We start from the raw sequence: 27,223 nt of genomic DNA, 5'->3' as shown, positions 1-27,223 counted from the left end.
TCTTACAAATCTGTGACTGCATCCAAATGTATCAAACTACTTCAGTCATTTTGATAATTGAGGAAGCTGATAGCCAGAACCATTTCAAGCGCGGGTGACTTGATTAGGTAGGCGTAGACAAATGGCAAACTCTTTTGATAAAAATGTATTAGCTTCATAATAATATACTATATAAAGGAACAAGAGACACATTTTACTAATTTTTACGCAGGTACACTGAATATCTTCTGTTATAAACTCTGAACTGTTTCGTTCCCCCCCTCCATCCAATTGTTGCCATGCTCTCAATATCAGTATGGGTGTGGTAATCGCTGTGTGAATTGCCTTGAATCTAGTAAATTTGGCGCCCGATGCCTTGTTTTGGATGTTAACGAAATGACCGCGTTAACATTTTGAAAAAGAAAACAAGTCTGCTAACCCTTACACGCGGCAGGAGGATTTTGTAGTGTTTTTACATCAGGTAATGTCTCAGTGTTTGTGTGGTGGTCTGGAGTAACTGACATGATACAGTCACCGCTCGCTAGCCACCGTGCTAACCAAACTAACCAAATCATAATAACTCTGTGATTAACTTTGCGGATGACAACTCCGCAGAGAAAGGGTATTTTATAAATTTTGTCGCATAAATAGTGGGTTATATAGAGGTATCTTCCTCGTGCAACATGTGGTATTGAATTTGTTGTCAAAACAGTTGGCTAGCTTCAAATAATATGAAATGTACGTTACGTGAACACCAGTATTAACTGTTACACACTACGTTTTATCGCATTAAACCCGGTGACCAATACAAATTTAACAATTAAAATGTCGTCACTGTGTGGATATTTAATTTACAACTGCGTTTTTCGAGTTTATCGCGACCAGCTTTAACGAGCTTTTAGTGTCACAGGTTAAATGGGAGATTAGCACATCTGGATTAAGGATTAAAAAAACCCGGATGTAACGTTACATATTAAATTTAGGATTAAAATGGATTTCATATGCCCGAACTAGCTGGATTTACTTTTTTTTTTTTTCTCTCTCTTGAGAAGATGCTCCATTATTTAAATCAACCTGAGCTTTTTGTGTGTTATTAATATTTCATAGTATAATGTTGTCAGTTAATGTGTACGTTACAGTATCTTATGATGGAAAGCTTGTTGTTTAAAATGCACACAGATCATTGCTTTTCCTGTAATTTGGCTGCTAGGGTTGGGACAAACAGTCTTCCTGTTTTTAGCAACATTGCTTGCAATCATGCTACTGTGCTTCCCTAAAAAACAACCAAAAAAAAAACCGTAAGCTGAAATGTAGAGATTTCACCTCAGGGTAGTCCTGAACAATCTCTAGGGGTGTTCCCATATTGTGTCAAACCATATTCAAATTCATATTCAGTTTCTCAGCGTTTGCTGTTAGCCTGCAATAAGACTGAAAGCTGTAACGTTAGATAAGGTTGGACATTTTTAAATTTTAATTTCCAAACCTTAAAAGGCAAAGTCTGAAAAAGTGTTGAAAATAGAAGTTATGCTCAGCTCTAAAATAATCTGGCTAGAAAGAATTGAGTTTGTGTGTTAAATCTTTATTCTAAAAGCAGGCCTAGTTTATTTTTATATAATTTGTTATATTACTACTATTTGTTGTCAAAACAGTTGGCTAACTTCAAATAATGTGGAATCTATGTGAACATCAGTATTACACACTATGTGTTATCGCATTAACCACGGTGACCAATACAAATTTAACAGTTAGACTACATTTTCATCCCTGTGTGGATATTTAATTTACAACTGTGTTTTTTTAGTTTATCGTGACAAGCTTTAACAGGCTTTGTGTCACAGGTTAAACGGGAGATTAGCACATCTGGATTAAGGATTATAAACGCCTGGATGTATATATAAAATTTTGGATTAAAATGGATTTCATATGCCTGAACTCGCTGGATTTACTTTTTCAAGATGAAAAATGTAAAAATATTTGGTGCATATACATATGGCCTTTGAATGAGTGTCGTTTTGTTTCCCTGGCTGTTGAGTATCATACTGTATATAACCTCTTAATGTTGAAAAGAATTTGATTAGCTGTCATTTTTTGAGCTGACGTTAGCTATATCTTTAGGGAAATGAATATAGTAGGCAGTGCCAAGCAGTGTTGCCCCTCACACAAAGGAGCGCAGCGTGCCCAGCTCTTCAGTTTGCAGTGCTAAAGCTGGAGGGTTTGGTCCCATTATATGATTCAACCGCTAGTTCTATTCAGTATAGTGAAAACATTGATGGACCACTTTCTGTGTTCACCACAAATTGTATCCAAAGGCTCCATCTTACTGTCTTGTGTGACCTCTGACATGACTTTCTAATGAATATTGTTTGCGTGAGTGGCTTGAATTATTGATCCAGCATGAGTGCTCTGTTTTACTTCCTTTATTGACTACTTAATGTGACTTTATGTTTGTGTGTTTTCAGTATTATCAACGCTAGGAAGGGAGTGAAACACCTGGAGGACCATGAGTGAGCTGGAGCAGTTGCGGCAAGAGGCCGAGCAGCTGCGCAATCAGATCAGAGTAAGATCCCATAACTTTTCTGCTCAGCCAATCCGATCAGAGTAAGATCCCATAACTTTTCTGCTCAGCCAATCAGATCAAAGGATGGCTTCTAGGGTCATGTCGACACTAGGGATTGGCGATACTACTTATTTTGTTTTACCGATACTTTAAAAGGCCAGTATGGTCGATAACGATACCTCTTAACTGAACTTTAAATTATTACGTTTATTAAATTACTAGGAGTAAAATGGTTTATGATACCCACTTAAATATATTTGAAATTCATTTTAACATTCAATACACCTTAATTGCAATTTATTAGATTATATTTTTGTTTACATATGGTTAAAATATGTTTACTGTTGTGGTAACCATGAAAATCTACACATACTTTAGTTGAGCTATGGCCACTGTCAGGCATGAAAACTCCTCACCTTTCGGCGAAATTCGCCGTTTTAAAACCAAAATGGGTCACCTACGTGATTTGTGCAGATCCGATGAGAAAATATTTATGGGGTGGGAGGGGGGGTCGTGGTCGTGGCCAGCATTTACCCGCTATATCTCTATAGTTACCATAAACTTAGCAGCTTTAAAAAACCAATCATCATTCCTAATGCCGAAACCTGACAGCCAATCCGAGTCAGAGTAGGGCAGAATTGTTTTCAAAGTCTTTAACACCGCGAGTCTGATGACACACTGCCGAACAAAGAACCGCACGTCGGAAAGCAAGCCTGAGGTAAGTTAGCTTACAATGTTAACTGTCCTGTCAGATACAGACAGCGATGTTGCCAATGTCATTATTTTTTATTTTGACATAGAAGAGGGCGGGATAATATCGCGAGCGGGCGCCATGAGCGCTGAGCGAGCAGGAACGAGTAGTGAGTTGTCGTCGAAAAAGATGGATAACGCAAAAAAAGCTGTCGGGGGCTAAACATAGAAAAAGAAAGAGAGGAAAGGAGATGGCATGTCAATTGATGCAACAGCAGCTAAATAAGTGGATGGTGAAAGGCTACAGGTAGGATTTTGTTTTGTGTGACGTCCAGGCATGTAGGCTAATGCCATTGGGACTACCGGGAGATTCCCGGTGGGCCGACGTGCTTTTGGGGCCGATACATCTCATACTTTTTTGTTTCGTTTTTTGTCTTAACGGCCCATAAAACTCGTACATCGGCGGCCCATTCGTTTTGTTTTGCTCAATTGGCGGCGCTGGGTTAGTGCGTAATTAGTGTGTAATGCATTGGTCAATAAAAAGTCAGCGTTAGTTTTTTTTTCTGACACCCCATGAAACACGTAGATCAGCGGCCCATTTGGTTCTTTTGTTGATTGACACTGGGCTAGCCCAATCACACCTTTAATGTGAAGTATAGAAATATACTCTTTCAAGTATAGAAATGAGTACAAAACTAATTATAAAAGTTTCCTTTATTTTTCAGTGCATTTGTTTTACAATATATGGCTATTACTATCATGGGATTACTATTATTATGTAGTAGTAATGTAGACAGACACTGTAACTAAAATAATTTTTCTTTGTTTAATTTTCACCAGATTGATGAATTTAACATTAAAAAGCACTATATATATATAAGTTGATTGGATTGGATTTTTTGCTGCCGCATCCTTCTCACCTTTTTTACCCCTGACCTGTTTTCATGCCTGCACTGTAGTAAAACCATGGTTCATTTACCATAAAATGCAACCTTTCAGTAGCCTGGGTTTCCCCATGCTGCCTTGTGCGCAGCGCGATTTTATTCGCGCTGCTAGGCAGCCTGGACACCATGGACCAGATTTTCCCCTCAAAAAGGGAACCAATCACAGAACGGGGGAGGGAGCAGCAAGACGATGATGACGTCTATGCGACACACCGAAGCAGTTTGTTTACATCTATGGATCCAACATGGCATCAGACACGAAGTTACCTTTCGATGCAGCCTTAGATAGTGTTCTAAGTAGTTAAGAACGCAAGTTTATTTCGTCTTCTTCCTCGTCGAATTTCAGTTGCTCTACATACGTCATCTGGTATAATTGAAACGATTGGCTATGAGGTACGTACAGGCGCATTTGATAGACATTCGTAGCGCCCAATAAACGGCTCTGGGCATTCGTAAACCACGCCTCAAATACGAGAAAATGAACATGTGGTTCCCAGACCACGTCTCAATGAGAAGAGGTCTGACGTTAGCCAGGCTAACCTTTCAGTATGATTTATATTAACATTAGTTACAGAATAGAACATGATCAATATGAACTTTTAACATTCAATTTAAATAAATGTAATTGCACAAACTATGTCTGCTTAAATTTTAATTTGTTTATTGTGAATTACCTCAAAGATGTTTCTGTCCTCTGATAAGCATTGTTTTGGGCTGCATTTCCCCAAAAGCATCAATGGTTTCTTATGATACTTCTGGGAAACGCAGTCCTGTTTGAACACTGAAATTAGCGAACGCTCTCTGTGATTGATTGGTTCTGTCTTACAGCGTTTGTGCGTGTTCAGATGAGCAGGAAAAGGGTTCTACTACACAATTATTCGCTATAGTTTTTGTACAATTCAATGCATATTGTAGCCTACGCATTACATTTCTTGTTGAACAAAATCACTGGTAAAAAAAAAACCAAAACCTTGAATAAGTATCTATTTTTTTTATTTGAGTATCGATACTTTTGATACTCGCATCAGTATCGATACGCCCATCCCTAATCGACACTTCTTTACACAACAACAACAACAACATACACATTAGTACACACACTGCCCTTCAAAAGTTTGGGGTCAACCTTCTTTTTTTTTTTAGCAAGGATGCATTAAATTGATTATAGTTGGCAACAACTTTTACATGGTTACAAAGAATTACATTTCAAATAAATGCTGTTTTCTTAAACTTTTTATTCTTTAAAGAATCCTGAACAAAAATGTATCACAGTTTCCACAAAAATAAACCACATATTAGATCATAAGGATCATAAGACACTGAAGACTGGAGTAATGGCTGCTGAGAATTCAGCTTTGCATCACAGGAATAAATTACATTTTCTAATACAATAATATGGAAAACATTTTAAATTGTAATAATATTTAACAGTATTATTGTTTTTACTGTGTTTTTGACCAAATAAATGCAGCCTTGGTGAGCAGAAGAGACTTTTTTTCAAAAACACACACATTTTTTTTTTACCAACCCCAAACTTCAGAACAGTGGTGTATAAGTAAGGCGGGAGTGCTGATTAATTATTTGCAGATTAATTAATTGATCTGCAATGGCCACTGATAATGGTGCCCGTATAGCTGATGTACTCAAGTGGAAGCTCTCCCTTGTGCCAGATTCAACTATCTTTTGAGAATTTTTTTATATTCTTAAACTCTTACAGCTGTAGGATCTATAATACATAATTGCATAACTGCCAAAATACATTCTTAAGAATAACACATTTAAATATGGTACTGTTTAGTAGTAATTTTAGTTTTATTGACTGATTTCAAGCATGAGACACATTTTATTTATAGCTAGGTGTTGCCCATGGCTATAAAAAAATATGCTTAACCTCTTTAAAAATATACTATAAAAGAAGATTAATATTAATGTCCTGTTTCCTCATTGTTGAAGGAAGTATTTTGTTAAATTATGTATAGCCTACATCTGTACCCCACCTCTTATATTGGTTGCCCTGCTTTGCACAGTATATATCAGCTAGAATTTTGGTTGTTTTTGAAACGTTGCATACGAGCTTTGTGTGGACCCGAGTGCCAGCGCACAGATGTTCTTCCTATATGCATTTCCTCAGCCCTGTTCTCTCTGACATGCTGCTGTTCTCATTGCAGGATGCCAGGAAAGCCTGCAGCGACTCCAGCCTGTCCCAGGTAAGCAGCTCTGCTGGGTCCCCCTCCATCATAAGAGAGGCACTGGTGTAACCCTGCTCATCTGTGGAGGTTCCCGCTCTCCTGTTCTCCGAGCTCAGCACAGACATGCAAAATAGCCACTGACGTACATGCTGAACACGCTCTAAAGTGCACTGAAATATTAAACATCCTCGTACATGCCAAGTCCTCCATCAAAATTTAAACGTCCAACCCATGCACGGGCTTTTTGTGTGATTTTGATGTCATAATTTCTGCCTGTCTTCACTTCAGTCAGTGCTGTTAATTTTAGATGATCACTATAACTGAAATGTCGTCTGCTTGCTTTGTAGTGTCACGGTAAATGAAGATTTCTTTTGTGTGTTTAGATTACAGCTGGTCTGGATTCAGTCGGAAGGATCCAGATGAGAACAAGGCGGACCCTCCGAGGCCATTTAGCCAAAATCTATGCCATGCACTGGGCCACTGATTCCAGGTCAGTTGACAGAGAGAGATTGAGGGGGCTGGAGGATGGGCTCTCTCAGAGGAACCCTGCAGCTCTGTCAGTGTACACTCAATGAATAATACAGCAGGCCTCTCTCAACCCAGGGGTGTTCTGGGATTATGTAGGCTGCCTTCTGCTCCCGTCTCTCTTTTCCTCCCTCTATCGTTCACCTTTTCTCCATCCGTTCTAGTGCTTTAGGGAGGAGACACAATTGTTAGGGGGACGGAGTTTGTATCCATAGTTGCCTGCAGTGTGTTTGTCATTTAAAGAATATTATCACAAGCATCTAAATGCCATGATGTGTATTAATGTTATAAGCTGCAATCATTTCCCATATATTCTCCTTGTTGAATTATTAATCTGTGACATTTTGGATGATCAACAGCGGTTTACTCTTTAACCCTTTTTCTGTGTGTTTGTGTGTTTTCTTTTTTAAACATTAAGGTTACTAGTTAGTGCCTCACAAGATGGCAAACTCATCATTTGGGACAGCTACACCACAAACAAGGTTTGTCCAGTTGGTAAAGGATGTATGAATGAGATCTTCCTTTGTAACTGATACTTTGATTTTAAAGGATAATAAACTATAAAGTCAGAGTTAAAATTTAAATCAGTTACCTCTTTTATGCGTTTAACAATTTCTTTTAAAATACAAATATTAACTACAAAAGCCATGAAAATGGAAGGGTCTGCACAAAAATAAAGTTCTGTCATATACTTATTCAAGTCAAATGGGTTAATATTGCTCTTTTCACAGTACACATTGTTTCAAAGCAGCTTTACAGAAAATACATTTCGCAGATTAGGTTGCTGGGTGATAATACAGTTTACATTTTGCACAAAAAACGAACAAAAAATCAGGCTGTTGAAATGAGCTTATATACCGTATATATTGCTTTATTTTAGTGTTCTGTATGCATAAGCTGTGCGATAATACAAGTTATATTTTTGCTATGATATAAACAATCATGCAGCCCAGATTTGCTATACAGTATATGTATCTTTACGTGAGCATACTGTATGTACGCAGGTAAGATAAGATGTGCTTATATATCCAACTTAGCTTGCTGCTTCAAACCTGTGGAACATCTTAACTCCTGTCCTGAATTCAGAATCATCTACTAGCATTACTATTTTTACCATATCATTACATGGCAGAAAGAGCAAGAGTAGTATGCTGTTCCAGATTCTGCATTGGTCTCATTCTGTATAACAAAAGGGAATAGCAACTTTATTTTGTGATTCTTTCCAGATGCATGCCATTCCATTAAGGTCATCATGGGTGATGACCTGCGCCTACGCTCCCTCAGGGAATTATGTAGCCTGTGGAGGCCTGGACAACATCTGCTCAATCTACAGCCTTAAAACCCGTGAGGGCAACGTCAGAGTCACCAGAGAACTGCCCGGACACACAGGTGAATCTTGTCAACAGCAAGATTAGCATCATTAATCGCTATATCTGTCATGCAGTGGGATGAAGCTTGTTTTGTTTTGTTTTTCACTTTTTTTTTTTTTCACACCAGGTTATTTGTCATGTTGTCGCTTTTTGGACGATAGTCAGATTGTCACCAGTTCTGGAGATACTACATGGTGAGTCCATCACAGCTTTGAATGACCATTTTAATAGATTATTTACCCTCAACAACATATTTTATTCTATCATGAATGCATTACATTTATCACATTAGGTATTGCTGAGCTAGAGGCAATGAGTAATAATTGAAAAATTTCACAGATGGGCATTTTTCATGACATTGTGTGATAATTGTTTGAATGATGCTGATTTCTAAGTCAACTGAAACAAATTAATTTGGTCTAAGAGCAGAACTGTTTCTCAGTGTTTAGTAGTACTGTTAAAATAGTATATATATAGTATATACACACACACACACACACATATACATACATACACACACACACACACAGGCATATATTTTTTTTTGTGTGTGTGTGTAAGACAAGGAGCGCAATAATAATTAATACATTTTGCATTTTTGTTGTTGGATGTTAATATATAGGTTTAAAATCTTCATGTGGCACAAGTAATTGTATTTTTATGATATCATAATGAGGCAAATCAAATGTAATGTAACTACAGTTTAAACGAGTGAATGTGTGTTCCTGTTAATGTTTTAGGCTGTGTTTGTTTTTATTCTTAAATCTAGTTTAGTGAATTTAACTTCTGTTTTTTTTGCTTTAGTTTAGATTATAATGTTTATATGTTGTTTTGCACATAAATGTATAGCATTGCCTACACGGATACATTCACTCTATTTGTTATTTGAGTGAATGTTTGCTTTCACTATTTGCGTCTATTTGTTTGCTAAGTAATACAGAAAATAAAATGTGTTTTTTATTTATTTTTTTATAAAAGAAATCGATTAATCAATTCTGAAAATAATCATTAGTTGTGGCCCTAGTTGATTTACTTGGAGATTATTCTGATTTAAAAGGTCTGGTCAATACCATTTAATCTGTAGAGAATGTCATAAACATGTTGCATCCAAAAGAAGACGTACTTCAAATCCCAGCATTTGCGACAGCACCATAAACTGCAGTTCGAAGAGTTAAACCCCAGCCACGAAACCTTCACAGCCCAAGGTCTTCTGCCCTGAAACACCTAAGCTTCATTCACCCAAAACAAAATTTAACATTTAGCCCACTTTGTAGAAGTACCCAGATGTATAACGTATATCGTTATTAAGATGAAAAATATATGAAAGATTGGTCCAAATCGCCCAGCCCTACCCTGTGCCCTCGTTTTTTGTTGAGCTCTGATAAAAGAGTTGATACTGCTAAGATAAAGAGTTGAAAACCCTTTTGTCAAGGTCTGTTTGATCTTGTACTGAATGTGAACCAGCTGTCCTTCCTCTCTGCAGTGCTCTCTGGGACATTGAGACAGGTCAGCAGACCACCACGTTCACAGGGCACAGTGGGGACGTGATGAGCCTGTCCCTCAGCCCTGACTCGAAGACCTTTGTGTCCGGTGCCTGCGACGCGTCCTCCAAACTGTGGGACATCCGAGACGGGATGTGCAGACAGTCTTTCACTGGACACGTGTCTGATATAAATGCTGTCTGTGTGAGTGTCAAAGAGGAAAAGTCCTTAGCAGTTTCTGATGCTGGTTTAATCTTATTGAGCCTGTGCAACACTTTCATAATACTTGTGCAAATGTTCATATCATCCAGTTTTAATTGTGCTCGTTTTTTCAGTTCTTTCCAAATGGTAATGCGTTCACCACGGGCTCGGACGACGCGACTTGTCGTTTGTTTGACCTTCGTGCGGACCAGGAACTCATGATGTACTCGCATGACAACATTATCTGCGGCATCACCTCCGTGGCCTTCTCCAAGAGTGGCCGTCTGCTGCTCGCTGGCTACGATGACTTCAACTGCAACGTGTGGGACACGCTTAAAGGAGAGCGTGCAGGTCAGTACTTCAAACGACCCTTTGACCACACGGGGAAAAAAACTCCCTGAAAGTTGTTCCAGATCACAAAATCTGTGGGACCTGATTGAGTTCAACTGAAGCTTTTCTGTTTTAAAGGACAAGTTCGGTATTTTACACTTAAAGCCCTGTTTACAGATCGTATCTGATGAAATAGAACGGTTAAGATAAAAATTTGGACACATGCTCCTGTCCCGAGAATTTTAGGTTTATTTCGCTTCCCCCCACCACCCCCACAATGGTTGTCTATATGCACTGGAAGATTCCGTCCTAAAAACACATTAAACTTTCGTTTACAAAGACGTGAAACTCACCGAGTGGTCAGGGGTGTTCACTGATATGTTCCATCAAAAATCGCTGAAAAAGATGCATTCCAACAGGTTTTATCGTAGTTTTTGTCCAACTCCATTGACTTACTAGGACGTGCTGTGAGACCGCGCAGCACCTTTACGATATTACTCCGCCGCTTCTTCTTCTGCTTCTTCTGTGTATTCAATGAAATGCCCGTGGTTTGCTTGCAATTGGCAAAGGTGCATTATCGCCACCAACTGGGCTGGAGTGTCTATTATTCAAGCTCTCAACGGAAGAATCACGGGTGTGACGCGTTTGGCAAAATAGGTCCACAAAAGCGAAATAAACCTAAAATTCTCGGGACAGGAGCATGTGTCCAAATTTTAATCTTAACCGTTCTATTTCATCAGATACGATCTGTAAACAGGGCTTTAAGTGTAAAATACCGAACTTGTCCTTTAAAGCACAGTAGAAAAAAAGTCAAGCATCTCAAGCGGTCTCATCTCAGACAGTCCTGAATTTCTAAACCACGTCGACACAAACAAAAGCACCATTATGGCCATTTGTCATGGTTTTACTTTAGTAACAAACCTCTGTGTTTTCACAAATGTTGTGTTAAAGAATCTCTTATGAGAATGAGGCCTTCTACTGATATTAGAGGAGAAACTGTCTTTGTTTGCATTCAGATATTCCAGGAGATTACTTAATACCCTGATGCGGAAGCAGAAAACTTGAGTTCGCACCATCTGTGTTGGGGCCCTAATAAACTAGATGCTTAGATTATGATGATCCTCATGCGAGGAACCTTCCTAGAATATATATATATATATATATATATATCAGCAGCTAATGTATCCATGTATAAAACCTCAAATTAAATCTACTTTTATATTGTCATTGTATTAAAATGCAAAGAAATTTTGAAGATATTATCTAGATAATATTTACTTAAGTTAACTGTACACCCCCCCAACCACTATTACTGTTACATACATTTGCATGCAGTTTTCATGACACTTTTTACAGTACTTTTTGTTCTACGATGGTTACGTAACAGTGGTGAGGAAAGTTTGTTTGTTGCAAGAAAGGGATTATATCCCACAAAGTGAGAAATATATGCAGATTTACTGTAAAGAAGCAAGCAAAAAATAAAAAGCAGCGGCTATTTGCACAGTGTAAATTGAAATTAGATGCCATCTACACTGTGCAAATAGCATATTTTCTTAACAATAGATGCTATTTACACTAAGTGACAATAGCGATACCTTCTATTTACACTTCTACTAGTATAAGTAGTTGTTAGATTCTATGTATACTTATAAATAGTGGCCAATACTATTTGCACCTCAGTATTGTTGTACATTAACAAGATGCAATATAACAGGGTAAATGATTATATTTATTAAAATTATTAAATGGATGCCGCCTTATTGGGACAATATTCCCTCCCTACAATAAACAATACTGCTGCTGCTATAGTTGTTATATATAAACAACTAGTATCTAAATGCAGGATTTAGAATAAAAGATTACCCAGGGTTAAGTCTGTAAAATGCTTCTGTTATTCACCCCTGCTGTTTTGTTGCTGTTGTGTTTTGAAGGCGTTCTGGCTGGGCATGACAACAGGGTCAGCTGTTTGGGGGTGACCAGTGACGGCATGGCTGTGGCCACCGGTTCTTGGGACAGCTTCCTCAGGATATGGAACTGACCTCACTGGACGGGACTTCGGGGAGCCACTCTTTCTGATCACAGAGTCACTGTAGTGCACCACTGCCACACAGGACCCCTCCCTCTCCTTCCCCTCCTTACAGATGACCTGGTTTTCTTCTCTCCGCACTATCCCACTATCCTACAGTCAGTCAAAGAGGTGAGGACCAGCAGTGAAGAGCCTCCGCTGGCTCTCTCTATCTCTCGGGCTTCACATCTCAACTCGAGAGGTGCGGAACAGACTGTGTTGTGTATATATCCGCCATTCTTTATGCTTGTATGTATAACATATGCACTTCTGACAGTGTTTGGATGTTCTGGTGTGTGGATACTCGTGATGGGTGTCTTAGCTGTGCCTGTTTTCTTTTCCTGCGTAAAATATTTTTTTTCTTTGTCCCCAATCACAGTGCTATTTGCCACACACAATGCCACACCGAAGGATGATGCTGCCACAGTGTTGTAGGCCATCAGTGTGTGTGACCTTTGACCTTAAGTTTAGTTTGCTTTGGCTAGTATCGTCAGTGTTGGCCTGTTCTGTCATAAATGGTTCAGGCTCAGGTTGGTAGAGTGTAGTTGTGTGAGAAACACTGATGTCACTGAGCTTGTGTTTGCCATCCTCGAAGCCTGACAGAAATGTTTGGCATGTTTCATGGTATTAGACTGTATTACTGACCGCACAGAAGGGCTTATCATCAGCCTGTCTGTCCCTTCTGTCTTTACTATCACTAGATATACTCTCTGAGATTTGCTGCTTTCCATACTGATCCAGCTGGACATGCCTGATACATTTATGGTTAAAGGGATAGTTACCCACAAGTGAAAATTGACATCATTTACTCACCGTCATGTTGTTCTGTTCATGACTTTGTTTCTTCTGTTGAAATTAGAACAATTCTGAAGAAGACTGTGCTGTCCTTTGTTGTCCAAGCTATCACGATAAATGGGGTCTGATGCATTTACGCTTCAAAAACAGGATATATGTGACTTGTGCTCTACATTCTAAGTCTTCTGAAGATGTACAAGAGACGGAGTAAGAAACTAACTGAAATTTAATTTGGTAATCTACATTTAACCTCTGCATCCAGTTCGAGTGGGTTGAAAGTTGAACTCAAGAAATGAATCGGCACAAAGCAATTCATGAACGTTCCAGGTAGACCTAGTGCATTTGCGATTATAGGTCAATAACGGCTTCGGGTCTGTTGTTCGTGTTTGTCGGCTTGTACAGCTTAAGAAGACTTAAGTTGGTGCACAAATCATTTGGGCCTCATTCATGGTGCTTTTAAATGTGCACCATGTGGTGTAAGCACAAAAAATATAATTATTTGGGTTTGTAACAGTTTGAGGGTGAGTAAATGATGATGCATTTTTAGCTGAACCTTTTCTGGATGGTTTGGTTTAGTCATTTGTTTGAATTCAAACACCAAGCATGGCCTTGATGCTTTGTGACACTTTGCCATTGGTTAGCAGGCTGGAAGTGCAACCTAATACCTAACAAGAGGCCTTGGTCACTGCCACTCTGACATTGTCTGCCTTCCTACACACACTATGAGCATCTGCCCTTCTTAGATGAGGAACTAGCTAGGACTGTATGCTTTTGCACTAGAAAATAGTCACGCAAAACGGCACACATTGGTGTTTCTGCATGTATTTGAGTAAATGTGCTTAGATTCCACGACAAGAAAGCTGAAAAGCTGTCGTGGACCACGAGCTACACTGTGTATTTTTCACAAATGTGAGAATTGATGGTATAGAGCCCTACCAGTTTCTGTAAAACAAAGAAAAAACAAAACCTTAATGTCAGTAATCACCTTAATTTTGTGCCAATCAGTATGAATGAATTTACAGACTGGCTTTGTGAGCATAACAAAATGGTATACGTTTTGCTTTTACTTTTACTAGTTTTGGGCATTTTTTTTTTTTTTTTTTGATACATTAAGAATAATCCATTATTGCATTCAGTATTCTGAGTAGATTTGTTTCTTTTTCACCTTCAATTTATGACATTACTGTTCATCAGGTAAACTTTTGTAAAGCAATTATTTAGAAATTTCAGTTGAATCGTGCAGTTAGTTATGATATGCAAGGATATTCAACAGATATGGAAGTGATGTTCCTTTTTTGAGTGTTTACAACATTTAGACCGTTGTATTAATAAGGTCCATGAAGAACGTTGCATAGCACAATGAAGGCAAAAAGTGTTTTAACCTAAAATGATTTAGTAAAACCAACATAATTCATATGAAGTCCAACTCCCATCAAAATATAGCCATTCCTTCCTTTAATTGACTTGAAGGAATGTTCCAGTCTCAATAGAAGTTTAGCAATACCAACTAAGTAATTTTGGCCTTTTTTCCTGGGAAAAATAGGGCACTTGCAATGAAAATAAGGACAGGATATTTTTATAGTTTAAGAAGCAGAAATTTGTGTTGAAGCACTTGTTAATCCATCCTTTAAAAAAAGTGTATTATTTGGCTTTTCTAAATCATCTTTACCAACGTCATTCCTGTGTTTTTTTGTTTTTTTTTTCTCTCTAAAAGTCCTCTTCATTGAGGACTTTACATAATCATGACAGGAGTTGATATTGGTTACATTTTGGAAAGACAGCTTACATTTAATCTCATGTTAACAGCGTTTTGCTATACTTTTGAAATTGTATTTTACTGCTCGATTTAAACTTGTTGCAAGTGCCTTTAACCACCATGCCTCGACCTTAACTTGCATTGAGCCCGGAACATTCATTTCAGATTCAACCCGAACTTCCCAATTAGTCCATACATGAGCATAACCGTAAGGAGCAAGCTACATACTATCCTATGGATATTTCAGCTAGCTTACTGAGCCTTATCCTATGGATAAGATCAAACACTGTGCTAGCGATACCACAGTCCGCTGACTCTGAAGAAATCAGCTTGCTCCTTCAACAGTTCACAAAAAACACCTGAACGTTTCTGATTCACTTGCGCTCATGCAAAGCTTTGCGAAGTTACAACTTGAGAACTGAATCATTATGAACAGTTACCAACTGTGAAAATAATTTTAAAGCTTAAGTGTTAGAGCGGTCATATTTAAATGATGCGGCTTCTGCGATACGATAAGCACTTGGTGCATTACTTATGACATGAGCCTTGAATATTTATATTTACTGAAAACGGTTTCCCTCACAACATTTGGTTTTCCAAGTGTGCTGGCCTTGTCGTTAGAGGAAGTGAGCAAGAGCTGCATTTTTCTGAATCGGAACTAGGCCATGGTTGTTTTTGCTGAGGTGGTTACGCTGCCAAACATCGAAATTACTGCGCTGATTTCCTTATTGCAGCAGTTCACATCAATCACATGATCACAATACTACACAGAAACACCCTGCCTTCAACTCTAAAAATGAAAGTGTAATGCAATGTTTGCTGTATTCAAAGGTGTTAACGTCGGTTGGCACACTTAAAGCAGTGCACCACCTTTACAAAAGTGTTTGTCGTGTGATGGCTTTTTCACTTGCTACAGTTCAGACACAGGAGGAAGCTTTTTTTTTTGTTTCCATTTGTAAACACACAGGACACGGATAACCCAAGTGCAATCTTTCAAGCACAGTAACAGTGACAGACTGTGACCAACCCTTAAAACAAATTGTGGCTCACCAAAAAGCAAGCGTGCGTGATTCATAGTGGTTTTGATGTATTTTATATAGCGATAGATCCACTTATGGATATTCTGTTCATTGTGCAAAATAAATGATCCTGGATGGTCCTGCATATGTCGTAACTTTCTGATTAAAGACCAAATTATTTAGTTTTTAATTCACTTTAGTAATTATGAGTTCTGCGATTCTGTCCCTCACTGTGTGTGTATTTCATGGACAAAACCAGCAGACATAAACTGCATTTTGATTCTAACACACATTCCTCTTAATTCACTTTAACTGCTTTATTGAAAACCGATTTGTATTATTTCATGTTGGTTCAGAAAACAATGATCACTTGCTGTGGAATCTTTTTTTTATTGTTATTATTTTTAATTTTTTTAACACCCAGAATTTATTTGTATTTGTGCAGTGGCAGTGACACCTGTTACTATTTGTTCTCATAACCAATAAAGGCTTTTCATCAAGGAGGTTGTCTGCATATTATTAACTTGCATATTATAAGAGTTTTTATCAGTGAGAAATCTGGCTTCCTGAGGCTTGAATGAAATATTGAAATGAAATAAATGTGGACTCTCTGTAACTTCATTCGGCAGATTTGGGGTTGTTCCAGCGCTGAACACTGGAGGACAGTCTTACTCCTTTCTTGCTGCTCTGGTTAATGTTGAATCTGCAGATACTGTGCGGAAAAAGACTCCAGTTGTGACTCCAGATCAGTGGCTTTGTGCCTGAGAATAAAACGAGACCAGTATTATCGGTTAGACCACTTAAAACAGAAGTGTGTAATTTTTTTTAACAATAGAGTCTCCAATTTTATTTTCCAGATGAGATTCCCGAACACTCCCCTCAGTCTGTTTGTAAACTCTTACATCAATGGTTGAGCCAGTGTTACGGTGTTGGAGTGGTTGGGAGAGCCAACTCACACACCAGGTTTAAAGGGCAAGAAAAGTTTTTACAGGCATTTATTGTCATAGTGACTAACGCTAAACTGGTTGGGAAAGTTTTGTTCTGGGTTCGAGATTGTGAACATACTGAATGAATCAGCTGTGAGCACAGTGACAGATCTCTGACGTAATAAAGCCCTGCCCCCTGAATCTCCAAATTAAAGTGCGCTTTAATGTTGATTAGCAATATTTTAACAATTTACTTTTACTGATATTTAAAATTAAATAATCACATTTATAGTTTATTTACAGCATTGTGTTTGCAGGAATTTTAAGCCGCATTCTAAAATGTTCTTTGCAGGTTACATAGTTAGATACTGAGAACAAGGGTACCTGTTACCAAATAAAACTTTGACTTTATTATTTTTGAAGCATGTGAGAATGTATTGAGGTTTACAAATACTTAAAGGAATTCAGAATTAAAATGTCCTGATAATTTACTCACCCACACATCATGTAAAGATGTTCATGTCTGTCTTTTCTTCAGTCGAAAAGAAATGAAGGTTTTTGAGGAAAACATTCCAGGATTTTTCTCCATAGAGTGGACTTCAGCGGGAACCATCAAGTTAAAGGTCCAAATTGCAGGTTTAAAGCAGCTTCAAAGGGCTCTACACGTATCTTGGATGACGTGTGGGTGAGTAAATTATCAGGAAATTCATTCTGAAGTGAACTAATCCTTTAATGCATCTCAGGGCCTGTTTACATGACACTGTTTTCAACTAAAAAGGGAAAACTTATACACGACAACAGCGTTATGGGAGCCTGAAAACGCAAACTTTTGGAAAAGGGTTTCAAAGTGCAAGTTTTTGTCCTGCTTGTGTATATGAGCTCAGTTCATAGGTGCGTAGTGTTGACATTGCCAGCTACTGTTTAGGCATGCATGATACAGCGTTTATAGGCGTTTTTGCTGAGCGCTTTGACAATATCGTCTGTACTCAAAAAATACAAAGGAAAAAACTTTGTGTAACTGTGTTGTCTTGTAAAAGTACCCTTATACGCAAGCAATTATGTTAATTTATAATAAATGTTTCAACATATGATTTAAATATCTTTAGAGTTAATATTTTTAAGCATTTTTTTGGACCTATATTAATTCACTTGCAATTATACTTGAATAATGAATCTTGATCTTTAGCAGAGAAGTGAATCCTGCTGGGTTCACTTCAGGAATCAATCTCCAAATGGCTCACTTCGTCTTTGTATGTTAAGCTGGACAAATAATATTTTAAGTATTTAAGAAATATTATCTTTAAGTCATAAAATACAATTTCTATTTCTAGTGTTGTAGAAATAAAAAAGCAAGTGGACATGCAATGTTATATGATGCTGCCGCACCTTTCCTGTGCTTACAGAATTAACAATTGACAAGGATTATCTTCCAATTAAGGGTAATTATCTACAGTGAGCTGTCGGTCTCTCTCACGCACACCATGACTCTTCTACCTGAGGGTTTTGGAGCGTCTCTGGACACTCTCCAGGCGCTGGATCCTGGCGCTCAGTCTGCGGATCTCAGTTTCAAGCTCCATCTCGCTCTTGTCAACCTGTTGGCACATGCGGGCAAAGACGGCCACCATCTCCCTGCAAAAACACAGATAAGCATATCCTTCACACATCACCCGCACACCCTCATCCATCCTACAGATCGCATAAACCAATAGTTCAAACGTCTCAGTATGTTTGTATGCAGGTCCGCCGTTGTCTTCGTTTCAGCTGTCATCAGCCTGTAGATGAAATATTCACTTAAAATCACTGCCATGATTAAATGCTCCGAAAGCCAGGTGTTTGTTTTTTACCTTTTATTAAACCCATGTCCTTCAGTGTGCAAAGTTGACAAGGACAGATTTGAATTTTACGGGACAGTTCACCCAAAAATGAAAATTAGCCCATGATTTACTCATCCTAGGTGTATATGACATTTACCTTTCAGACGAATACAGTCGAAGTTATATAAAAAAATGTCCTGGCTCTTCCAAACTTTATAATGGCAATGAATTGCTGTTTTTGTTCATAATAGTGCATCTATCCATCATTAAAGTGCTCCACATGGCTCCGGGGGGTTAATAAAGGCCTTCTGAAGCGAAGCCATGCGTTTGTGTAAGAATGTGTAATTTCTTAATGGTGAGGTATCTGGTTTTGAATAATTTTGGCTTGAAGTGGAAATTCAAAGAGTAGATTCAGCTCCAGGCTTCTGCTGTCCTTTCATACAGTGTTTGTGGCATAATAAAAGCCAGTCGTTTCAATACGAGTTCGCTCGATCTGGAATTTCGCATGAGAGCTTAAGATTTCCCCTCAGGTTTGGTTCAAGTTGGCCCACATGAATTTGACAGCTGCTTGGTTTGAAAGTGACGTCTGTGTGAACTGTCCTTCATTCAACATTGTACTATTCACAATAGACAATGGACCTTTTTTGCTTGCTTATGAAACTGCACACACATTGAATTGATTCAGGTGACTCAATCATTTCAATAGGAACCTATGCAATTGGCAATTGATAATAAGAGTAGAATAGACATGAATTTACCTTTCTTGCCCCTGAAATTCCTCTGATGTATCTGTATTTTAGGAATAATATTTTACAAAGCCCAGAATATCCCACAAAGACTTAAAATCCCCCAGTGGTGAAAATCAAGTTTTTAATGTTTTTTATATGCCTATGTGGTGTTTTTAACATGATTTAAGACAAACCATGTACAAATTCATAAGTCGACACCATTGCTGAGTATTTTCTCCTTAAAACTGCAGTGAACCAAAGACAGTCTCAAAAACACGGTTTGAAATCGCTGGTGTTTCTGACGTCACAAACTACCTTGTAACCAATCAGGTCAACGTGTGATCGTCAACGAGTGGATCTCTGAGCTGGTGCGAGTGAGTGGAGGCGGGCTAATCTGCATATTCATAGAACCGTGTATACTAAATGAGGCAAGGGTGTAGAGTTACATTCAAGCTATTTTAAGGCATGAAGATTTTTTTTTTTATATATATATAGAAAAAACGCTTTGTCATTTTGGTGCTCAAAGATGAGTTTTAAGGGATAAAATGATTGACTACAGGGGGACTTTAAGACTGTGGCTTATGTGCTTCCATAGAAAATCACTAAAGATGTCCTTGGTAGAGGACAAAAATTTGAGAAAAAAGGCGGACATATGGAATTTTGCAAGCTACTGCTTCTCTTGTGTTATTAAAATGTTATTCTGTTCCTTAACTTGACTTCAGAATACTTTGAAAAATAGAACATGGACCACTTTGCATTTGATTTGGATGCCTTTTGAGGCTTTTCTATTCACTGTAATTTGACAGGAAAGAACCAGAACATTCTGTTAAACAACATCTTTTGTGTTATAGGTGAGTAAATGATTTGTTCAGCCGGTCACTCACTGTTGCACCTGCTGTCCACAGTCACTGCTGATGATGTGTGAGACGGCCTGCAGTCTTTGAGTGGCGTAATCCACAAACTGCTGCTTCAGGGCCCTTTCTTTCGAGCTGTTGGTCCAGGTGAGCCTTTCATATAGGTAGAGCAAACCATAGAGACTCACAGAGAGTACAAAAACCCTCCATCCCACAGAACGCCACACCTGTCCAAAAATGCCATCACAAAACTCAATTGTATTTACTCTAGAATGTTTTTAGATGTGCTTACTGGTATGAAAAGCTTTAAATCAAATATGTCTTACCACTCCAGCAGTGACCAGCATGCCCACTGATGCTCTGGATGTGAGAGAGACCAGTCCTGTTGCCATGGAGATAGCCAGCTCGTCCTGGGTCTGGGCAGAGGAAGAGGTGACCTGTGCACAAAGCATATCACGTCACTTTAGGCCTGTTCACACGTCATACGTTTTCTCATTAGATATCATTAAATCAAGTTACTTTCAAATTGTGGTTCAGCAGACTCAAAGCTTGTCTGGCTTTATCAGGCCCCAGGAAACGATTCACCAAGGATGTTAGACCCAGTGAGAAGTGAAAGTCGATGTCCTCCACAAAATGTTCACAGAGGCTAGCGAGGTTCAGGTCATAGGTCATGGTGAACCTCCTGTGGGGGAGGTGTAGGTGACCTCGGCCAGCAGGGGGCAGCAGAGGACGCAGGGTGTCTAGTGTGAGAGTCACAGGAGGGCGCCGGTCAATGCTAAAGTGTCTTTTGCCAGGGAAAGCTTGTTTACTGGAGACTTTATGTCTGAAGTGAAAACTGTGCATGAGTGTGTACCCATGATGTCTCTCTGAGACGACAGCACACAGACGTTTATAGTGCTGGAACAGCGCAGGTCCAGATTCTTGGCCATTCTCTCCTCTGCGTAGGCCATAAGCTTCTGTAAAATGCACACAGACATGACTATAGCCTATCTGTTTTTAATGTTGTTTATATGCCTATGTGGTGTTTTTAATATGCTTTAAGACAAATGTGCAAATTCATAAGTCAACATCATTGCTGAGTATTTTCTCCTTAAAACTGCAGTGAACCAAAGACAGTCACAAAAACCCGTTTTGAAATCGCTGGTAATTCTGACGTCACAAACTACCTTGTAACCAATCAGGTCAACGTGTGATCGTCAACGAGTGGATCTCTGAGCTGGTGTGAGTGAGTGGAGGCGGGGCTAATTTGCATATTCATAGAACCGCGTATACTAAATGAGGCAAGATTGTAGTTACATTCTAGCTTGTTTAAGGCATGAAGAAATGTTTTTCAAGGAAAAAACATTTAAATATGTAATTTTGGTGATCAAAGATGAGTTTTAAGGCATAAAATTACTGACTACAGGGGAATGTCTTGTGATGCACCACGATTTTCAAATCTTGTAGTGCATGATGCAACCAGATTTTACAATCGGTTAAGATTAAAAAACTTCTGTAGTCTGAGCCTGGCTTTACATGCTTAATATTGAAATAGTCTGATTCATTGTTTGCTGTAAGCTAGTTCTGCAGAGCGCTATCAGATATCCTCCACCTCCCCAGCTCCACCTGCCTAGATCTGCTATGGGGTTCATGTATGTCTGGTCCACCAAGACTAAATACACTAACATTGCCATGTTCATTAACATGGCAAAACTATTTAGAGAGTTGTCATAATTGAAATAAATTAAACGGGAGTTATTATAATATTTATAAAATAATAAACTTTTCATGTTTTAGGATGACTTTTATGCACCATTGTGTCTTTAAACAGAATTTGAAGATGGCACAAAACTGTGTAAAGACCTGTAGATTATTCTCATGATAAAAGAACAATGTGTCTAGTCTTAAAGGGATAGTTCACTTTGAAATTAAATTTTGGTATGTTTTAGCTTACCTCAAGGGCATCCAAGATGTAGGTGTCTTTGTTTCCGCAGTAGTTTCAATTTTGATATTTTTAGGTCAAACCGTTCTTGTCTGTCAGTCATATAATGCAGGTCTATGGTCACTGTCTCAAAGAGCATGCACAGAGTCCAAATTAAACAATTCCCCATCGTAAGTACACATTGATGGCCTAAGACACGAAACGAGCGGTTTGTGTGAGAAAACGAACAGTATTTATATTGTTTTTACCTCTACACAACCACGTCCAAGTTATCTGAGGGCGCGCACACTTCCTGGTGTGTGACGTGTGTGCGCGTTCTGGCTTTGTCTGCGCAAGCAGATCACTTGGACGTGGTTGTGTACAAGAGGTAAAAACAATATAAATACTGTTCGTTTTCTCACACAAACCGCTCGTTTCGTGTCTTAGTACATTAATGTGTACTTACGATGGGGGAATTGTTTAATTTGGACTTCTCTGTGCATGCTCTTTGAGATAGTGACCATAGACCTGCATTATATGACTGACAGACAAGAACGGTTTGACCTAAAAATTTCAAAATTGAAACTACGGAAACAAAGACACCTACATCTTTGATGCCCTTGAGGTAAGCTAAAACATACCAAAATTTTATTTCAAAGTGACCTATCCCTTTAAGTAACCTTTCTCTGTGCGCAGCGACCAGCAGGACATTAAGACACCAGCTCCTCAATCCTGTTACGCTGATCACACAGACAAGCTGTCACTCAGAGTTTATGAACGGTGAACAGAACATGACAACTAATGCACTGCTTAACCAAGCTCATGTATTTAGGTATCTTTGATGCATGTTTCAGACATAAAAAAAAAGTTAACTCTTCATGATTCTTTCTAATCTGACTTAAAATAAAATAACTTTTGTAAGGAGTTTAACAGAACTCACCGTTTTGTATGGGGCTAAGGCATTTGGGGCAGGGCTAAAATCAGTGCAGAATTCATCCACAAGAACAGACAGGCAACAGATCTCTTCTGCCAAGGCACTGGACACCTAGAAGAACAGCAGGGAGAAGTCACTGGACCTTTTTAACACCATAGAAAACATCAAATATTAGCTGAGTCTGTCAACTTTTTTTTCACAGGCTAGCAGCTACTGTAATTTGGAGGGATATGTACCATCAGTTTTACAAATTATGAAATTAGTCCCCTAAAAGGAGGAAAATACATTTTGAGCAGAAATTTTGATTACTCATTTTAGGTAATGTATTCTGATTGCTTTTAGATTACTTTTGACTTGACACATGTATCAAGTTTTTGAGTATCAAGAATTTGAATATGATAATCTTATACCATATTGATTTTAAAAAAACACTATACGATTGCCATGATATGTTTTTTAAGGTGTAATGATGCAAGTTACCTTGGCAGCCACTTCATCACCGATGGCCTTTATCTTGTCTTTGATGTCCTCGGTCAGGAAGTTAAGCTGATTTCGCACAAACTCTAGCCGGTCCATTTGAGCCTCACGCTCTTCCAGTGAGAACACTCTACAGATTTACAGAACACTCCGATGGTTACAACAATAACATTTCAACACAACAATAAAGAATACCATAATAAAGAACAAATGGTTTCACTCTGGCTGAGAGAATCTCAGGTCTCATTTCAATAGTGGGACCAATTATAGTCTTTGGGAGCTTGGATTACCCTGCTCCATTACAGAGCAGACAAGGTTTTGGAACTCACTTCTTTTCTGCTGAAGAAATATTGATGGCATCCATGATAGCCTTGACCGACTCAATGATCTGCCAGGCTCTGATTGTGTGCTGCTCAAACTTGGTCTTCACAGCAGACTGGGATATAAATTCCTGTGGAATCCATGAAGCGCGTTCTTGAGCCGTCATTGTGCCACAATTATCAGGGATCACGTCATGATTAAAACAAGATTCCAACGGTTCGATTTTATCTGTACCCATCAACATGCTTTTCACTCTCGTCATCGGTCGCTTGCATGGCTGAATCACAACAGACCCATCTATTAATGCCATCGTAGATTACTGTGAATTTTCATCCCTGGTTCCCAAGAATGTGAGGTACGCTCACCTACTCAAATCCGCTAACTTGGCCACTACGGTAAACGGCTGCCTGGAATCTATGAGGAACACCAAGTATCTCACACATTTGGGAGCCAGCAGCAGATGGCCTGAATCAACGCAAAAACAGCTTGCTTAAGGAGACCGTCACCACGTCAAGCTGTCATAAATTCTCATCTAGTCTAAACAGCATACAGACAGGGCTAAGACTCAGTTTCCATCAAGCTCCTCTTAATCTTCATTGTTTTCAGCCTCGTTGTCAGACAACGATTATCCTGGAGCCAGTGACTAAAGTTTGAGAGCATTCTCACCTCAAATGTTCTTTCAAAACTCTGGAACTCCATCAGTCGCTCTTGGAATCCTTCAGCCAAAGCCCCGCCTTTAAATAAAAAGCATATGCCCCATTTGGTTCCTACCAGCCAACAAATTAAATCTGAAATGATGCATTTTGCGATGAAGCATCATTTGTGCATATTTTTTTCACACTTCAAGTATCACTCTCAAAATCATTGGGCCACTTCAAGATTTAATAGCATCTGCCTCTGAGTGTTTTATGGTTGTTACACTCGTTTTTAACTTGGCTAGGCCTCGTTTTTCCTGGTCTCCCTCCAGAACGGTGTCAAAAGCAGTAGACTCTGCACTGTGTGACCCAAAGCGCTGGAGCCTACCAGTCTCTGGCATTCCCTGGGCACGGTGGATCCTGGCACTCAACACCTCCTTGGCAGAGACAAAGAAGATGCGGTCAGGTGCCTTGTGAAGGTCCACTACCTTCAGCTCCTCCACTAAGAAACTGACACAGCGATCCATGTGCTGTTTCCTCACCTAAAAGGGCAGTGAAGTACAAACAAATGAACAGAATAAAACACCTCCATTAACTAAACTTTCTTTAATCAACTTATAGTTCAGAAACATATTCAATACAATTTTATATCTTTTCATCTCTTAAAGGGATAGTTCACCCAAAAATGTAAATTCTGTCATCATTTATTCACCCTCAAGTTGTTTCAAACCTGTATAAATTTCTTTCTTCTGCTGAACACAAAAGATGTTTTGAACAAACAGTTGATGGGCACCATAGACTTCCATAGTATGAAAAGAAAAAAGAAAAAACAACTGGAATTCAATGGGGCCCATCATCTGTTTGGTTGCCCGTATTCTTCAAAACATCTTTTTCATTTTTGGGTGAACTATCCCTTTAATCTACATGAACTTCTCAACTGTTAAGCACTGCATTATGTTTGTGAAGGACATATTAATGAAACTTAAGCGTTGTTAATCTCATTTCCTTGAACCTATAAACCTGAAATGGATGACGGAGGAATGATAAATGTTACAGAAATCTCACAAATCTCTGTGGTGGTTTCAAATGGTGAATCACTTGAGACTTATAAATATAGGTAATAAAACTTACATCTTCCAGATACTCTGGCTCTAAGACAGATGCGTCCCAGCGATTGTTTAGGATGAAAATGTTGGGCTTTGATATGCGCTCATTCACTTTGTGGAAAAAGTGCTTCTCCTTTCAAAGAAGAGTGAAATATTGAAATAAACAAAAGGGAAAATAATGAAAAACTGCAGAAAAAAAAATACGACAAGTTTGGTAATTAAATAAAAGTAAATCTTATAGAGATGCAGCAATACTACAATTTGGTCAATACTTAGTTATCTTTACAATAATATCTGAATTTTTTTTGCCACAAATGCTAAATCAAATTATTTTAAATTGTACAAGTTAGTTTAAGTATCACAACATTGTAATGTGCACTATGAAAAAATGGATCTTCATTTTAAGATTTGCTAAAAATGACATTTAACAGTTTTATTTAATTATTAGTGCTTTTAAACTTAAGTTGACAGCAAAGGTAGTCTAAATGAGCATGAATCATGTAAATATTGGAAGTTTGAAGGATTAAATATCTAACCGATACCAATAAATGAAAAACTCTAATATTGACTGAGAACAGATATGACACAGATTTATTTTGTAAATGGAGTTCTGAAAGTGCTAAGTTTCTACTCACAGTGTTCATTATGGTGGACTCAGAGTTGGCCACGAGCACAAAGACATCAGCATCTAAACAGAACTTGTCAATCCAACTGTCCAGCTCTGATGTGACGTCTGTGCCTGGACTGAGGAATGTGAGGACATTAACATTACATCAAACTACACATAATGTTCTGTTCTTTACTGCTAATCTGAGACCAGGCAATTTGGTGTCTGTTTTTTGTGTCAGCTGTTACCACCCATGATATCTCTAGAGCAGCACTTCCAAAACCATTAGTGCTTTTACCTGCCCCCCCTACACAACACCTCAAACCTTGTAGAGTTTCTTGTAGAAGTCCATGAATCAGATTCAGCATGTATATGCAGCGATTCTCCAGGGTTGTGTTTCCCAAAATGATTGTGAGCTAAGTTGATCGTAAGTTGGTGCCAGTGGTTTTATGATCTCTGTAGGCTCACAAAGCTTTTGAGAAACGCAGCCCAGGTCTGTTGTTCATGTGCCAAACTATCCTGCTGAACCTTTATTCAGCTCTGACAACCCTGTAGCCTGTGTGGACGGGTCCATACCTATCCATCAGAACCAGGTCATCTCTCAGCACGGCACACTTAGTTTTGGGCCAAAACACTCGGACTAGACAGCCTGAGTCTTGGTTCCTGTCCATATGTAGAGCATGGGCCAGATGATTGACTGTCTGTAAGGTAAAGTCAAACTTTAAGCTTCAACAAGATATAAGATCACACTATATTCATATCACACCACAATATGGAAACACCTGTTATTTATCTTTTTAAAATGTCAAAATTACATAAGGAGCTTTCCTGTGGTTCTTGTTGAAACGTTGCATTATGTAAAAAATAAAGTTAGTTTCTTGAGAAGTGAGATAAAACATGACGGTATCGCTTTCAAAACTCATTTTCAAAACTTGCACTTTGAAACCTACTTCAAAGTTTGCGTTCTCAGGCCACCAAACCACTGTTGTCATGTAAATGAACAGCCAGAACGCATTAAAA

At 38.6% G+C, this 27,223-nt stretch overlaps 2 protein-coding genes and 2 long non-coding RNA genes across 5 annotated transcripts in view; 3 read left to right on the top strand and 1 right to left on the bottom strand.

The window, feature by feature from the left end:
- Window positions 1-286: 286 nt before the first annotated feature.
- Window positions 287-16,401, top strand: gnb4a (guanine nucleotide binding protein (G protein), beta polypeptide 4a). The gene is made up of 10 exons (XM_082174082.1): window positions 287-460; window positions 2,439-2,536; window positions 6,339-6,377; window positions 6,743-6,849; window positions 7,303-7,366; window positions 8,111-8,273; window positions 8,382-8,448; window positions 9,738-9,939; window positions 10,071-10,287; window positions 12,198-16,401. The coding sequence occupies exons 2-10, from the start codon at window positions 2,480-2,482 to the stop codon at window positions 12,302-12,304; spliced, it is 1,023 nt and encodes a 340-aa protein (XP_082030208.1). The 5' UTR covers window positions 287-460; window positions 2,439-2,479; the 3' UTR covers window positions 12,305-16,401.
- On the top strand, window positions 10,294-11,410 carry LOC309501870. The gene is made up of 2 exons (XR_014207018.1): window positions 10,294-10,409; window positions 11,066-11,410. It is a non-coding gene; the product is annotated as an uncharacterized lncRNA (long non-coding RNA).
- mfn1a (mitofusin 1a) overlaps window positions 14,862-27,223 on the bottom strand; it is a 24,026-nt gene continuing 11,664 nt past the window's right edge. For both annotated transcript variants that reach the window (XM_082173994.1, XM_082173995.1), the window contains 14 exons: window positions 26,780-26,904; window positions 26,232-26,340; window positions 25,622-25,729; window positions 24,879-25,032; window positions 24,522-24,589; window positions 23,864-23,985; window positions 23,538-23,664; window positions 23,064-23,168; window positions 21,077-21,179; window positions 20,743-20,963; window positions 20,550-20,660; window positions 20,254-20,450; window positions 18,322-18,456; window positions 14,862-16,662 (listed from right to left, as the gene is read on the bottom strand). In XM_082173994.1, coding sequence (XP_082030120.1) covers window positions 16,593-16,662; window positions 18,322-18,456; window positions 20,254-20,450; window positions 20,550-20,660; window positions 20,743-20,963; window positions 21,077-21,179; window positions 23,064-23,168; window positions 23,538-23,664; window positions 23,864-23,985; window positions 24,522-24,589; window positions 24,879-25,032; window positions 25,622-25,729; window positions 26,232-26,340; window positions 26,780-26,904 — 1,755 coding nt within the window. In that variant the 3' untranslated portion in view covers window positions 14,862-16,592. The remainder of the gene's footprint in view (window positions 16,663-18,321; window positions 18,457-20,253; window positions 20,451-20,549; window positions 20,661-20,742; window positions 20,964-21,076; window positions 21,180-23,063; window positions 23,169-23,537; window positions 23,665-23,863; window positions 23,986-24,521; window positions 24,590-24,878; window positions 25,033-25,621; window positions 25,730-26,231; window positions 26,341-26,779; window positions 26,905-27,223) is intronic.
- Window positions 20,232-23,024, top strand: LOC309501859. The gene is made up of 3 exons (XR_014207004.1): window positions 20,232-20,370; window positions 20,558-20,655; window positions 21,793-23,024. It is a non-coding gene; the product is annotated as an uncharacterized lncRNA (long non-coding RNA).

Source organism: Leuciscus leuciscus (genome assembly GCF_965113295.1).
Source record: "Leuciscus leuciscus genome assembly, chromosome: 6".
Classification (NCBI taxonomy): domain Eukaryota; kingdom Metazoa; phylum Chordata; class Actinopteri; order Cypriniformes; family Leuciscidae; genus Leuciscus; species Leuciscus leuciscus.
The sequence above is the reverse complement of the archived record's forward strand: the minus strand, read 5'-3'. Positions and strand labels throughout refer to the sequence as shown.